Below are 2,828 nucleotides of genomic sequence, written 5' to 3' on the forward strand. Positions count from 1 at the left end.
CACATTTACTCATTTGGCTGCGTTGCTCCTCAGGCATGCTGGCTTCACTGTGATATCATCCCGAGCTGTGTCATTAAAAGATCCCATTTTGTGTTTGAATGACAGCTAGAAAATAATGGCGACAGAAATAAACCCATTTTATGTTTTGTCTCATAAACCTCTGCTAAACTGGACAAGATTGGACCAACAGCTGGGAAATAAATGCGTCTCTCGACTAGAACAATGCAATTCTACAAAATAATTATTACTCAAATCAAACTATTACATTTATAGCACTGTGATAATTGTAGAATAAGGCCAATTTCTGCATTGGGTTTCACACGAGATGTGGACGATGAATTCCATATTCGCCTCCAGTGAACCATTCTTTCCCTTGTGCAGTATTACACACAGAGAGAGATCGAGAGAGAGAGAGGGAGAGGGAGAGAGAGAGAGAGAAATAAAATGAGCTAAAAAGCTATCACAAATTGTTTTTCTTCATTTAGTCACTAGACATATTTTTAATAAATAATCTTTGTTCTTGTGAAGACACTTGTTCAAGTATCGCGTGTTGTCCCTTTGCCAAACGCTGATTTATCGCTATTATCGACATCAACCCTGTCAAGTCAATGTCACTTTGAGTTTCTGTTGTCGTCGTGTTTTGGTCCATTGTACTTGTATGAAACTGCTGACACTGGATATTTGTTCAAACACAAGATCAGATCTGGGTCTCTTGTACATTGTCTTTTGAGCAGGCTTGAATCAGTAAAGGTTCCTGTGTGGCAGAGCTGTGTATGGTGCTGAGCATGGACGGGTGGTGGTAAGTGCTCTTGTAGGTGTTGTAGTGGTTGTAGTGCTCCAGCGGGGGCAGCGATAGGTGTCTCTCCATAGCTGCAACACCTGCAAGCTCTTCTTCAACCGTAATGACCTCCATAGAGGAGGCGGGGCCATCGGGATCCTGCTGGTTATGCTGCTTCCTCATCTTGTAGAAAATAACCAGGAGAACGGCAGCCATGAGCGTGATGGCCACGAAGCAGCCGATGATGATCTTGGTGGTCTTCATCACCTCGTCCAGGCCGTTGAGGGTTCCCTCTCCGTCCAGATCGAGAACTGGAATGGTGTAAGTCCGCTCTGTGATCCTCGTGGAAATAGGAGTTCCTCTTGTGGTCGACGACGTCCAGCCGAACGGGGGAAGCGGCGTTTGGCTATCGTCCCCTGGTGTCTCAATGGTCTCCACGGTGACTGTGGTGAAATAGGTCACACCACTGTTTTCCACAGAAGTGACATTGAGGACAGCAGAGGCGGAAATGTTGCCTGCTGTGTTGCTGACCATGCAGGTGTACGTCCCAGTGTCCTGCATGGTGACGCTAGTGAAGTTCAGTGTCCCGTCATTGAGCACAGACAAACGCACCTTGTAAGCCCCGTGTGTCACCAACGAGCCGTTTGGTGTGAACCAGCTGATGGACGTCAACGAGCTGGTACGACATTTGAGCTCCGCAGCCATTCCCTCCGTCACATTCAAGTCACTGGGAGGCTCCACGATGACGGGCACATCGCACTGGAAGTAGCTGTGGTCCAGTTCCCCAATGTAGCGACCTTTAAAAGCTGTGGGAGCATGGCAACGTGCACAGCAGCTGGTGTTGGCGGGCACAGTTTCCTTCAGCCACCAGCTGAGCCACAGGATATCACAGTTGCAGTTCCAGGGGTTGTGATGGAGGTGGACCCGCTCCAGGCGATGCAAAGGCGTGAAGAGGTCATGTGGTAGAAAGGTGAGGTTGTTGTGAGCCAGGTTGAGCTCCACCATCGACTGCAGGTCATCGAAGGAGTTCCTCTCGATGGTTTGGATCTGGGCATGCATCATCCACAGCTTCTGGAGGTTCACTAATCCCGTGAACGCGCTGGGCTTGACGACGGCGAGCTGGTTTCCTGACATTTCGAGTTCTTCGAGCCTGACCAACGGTAAAATGTTGGGAATCTCCTTGAGGTTGCACATTCCCAGGTTCAGGTAGCGCAGGTTGCTTAAGTCCTTGAAAGCTCCGTCGGAAATGTAGGAGAGACGCTTGAGCTCACCTAGATCCAGCCTTCGAAGCGAGGGGACTCGATTGAAGGCATATGACGGTATACTTTCAATGGGGTTGTTCCGGAGCCACAGCTCCTTCAGCTTGGACAAGTACTCGAATGCTCCATTGGGGATTGTCGTGAGCCGATTATCAAAGAGCTCCAAAGTGTTGAGACTGGCCAACCCATTGAAGGCCCCAATTTCAATGTTGCGAATGTGGTTCTTGCTCAGCTGCAGGATCTCCAGATGGCGCAGATGTTTGAAACTGTCCACCTTGATGACCTGGATGAGGTTGTCCTGGAGGTTCAGGTAGCGAGTGTTGGTGGAAATGCCATCGGGGACATCCCGTAGAGCTCGGCGGGTGCATATGACTTTGCTGAACTGGTTACTGCAGGAGCAGACGGACGGGCAGGTCTGAGCACGAACCAGCCCGGCCACCACCAGGATCTGAAGGGCCAGCAGCAGCACAAAGAGGGGGTTGGACAGCGCCCCCTTCAGCCTACGACCTCTCATTGTCTGGCGCTGGAGGGAGGAGATCATCGTGTTCAGCATTCATAGTTCATCGGCTGTTTGTGTTCTCTGCAACAAGAAGACAGACAAAAGAACAATAGTTAAAAAAAGAACAATTTGATTCATGACCAGATCTTTTTAATGCCAAATTGTGCAGTGGGCAGAAAATTAACTGGCAACAAAAACATTGGCTTATATTTTTTCAGATTCTCAAATGTGAACAATCGCTGCTTTGTTATGTTTCATGATGGTGAAATGGAGATTTGGAAGCGTTGGTCAG

The 2,828-nt window shown here is 48.9% G+C and overlaps 1 protein-coding gene across 1 annotated transcript; it reads right to left on the bottom strand.

Annotated features, from left to right (window-relative positions):
• Nucleotides 1-697: 697 nt before the first annotated feature.
• lrrc4cb (leucine rich repeat containing 4C, genome duplicate b) lies at nucleotides 698-2,590 on the bottom strand. Its single transcript, XM_061068764.1, has one exon. It carries the CDS (start codon nucleotides 2,588-2,590, stop codon nucleotides 698-700), a length of 1,893 nt encoding a protein of 630 aa, XP_060924747.1.
• Between the last annotated feature and the right edge of the window lie 238 nt (nucleotides 2,591-2,828).

The sequence above is a fragment of the Limanda limanda genome, chromosome 3 (assembly GCF_963576545.1).
Source record: "Limanda limanda chromosome 3, fLimLim1.1, whole genome shotgun sequence".
In the NCBI taxonomy this organism is placed as follows: domain Eukaryota; kingdom Metazoa; phylum Chordata; class Actinopteri; order Pleuronectiformes; family Pleuronectidae; genus Limanda; species Limanda limanda.

Bases quoted from the DNA above. Each gene is read 5' to 3' on its own strand.
- lrrc4cb (XM_061068764.1), bottom strand. From the start codon at position 2,590: ATGCTGAACACGATGATCTCCTCCCTCCAGCGCCAGACAATGAGAGGT.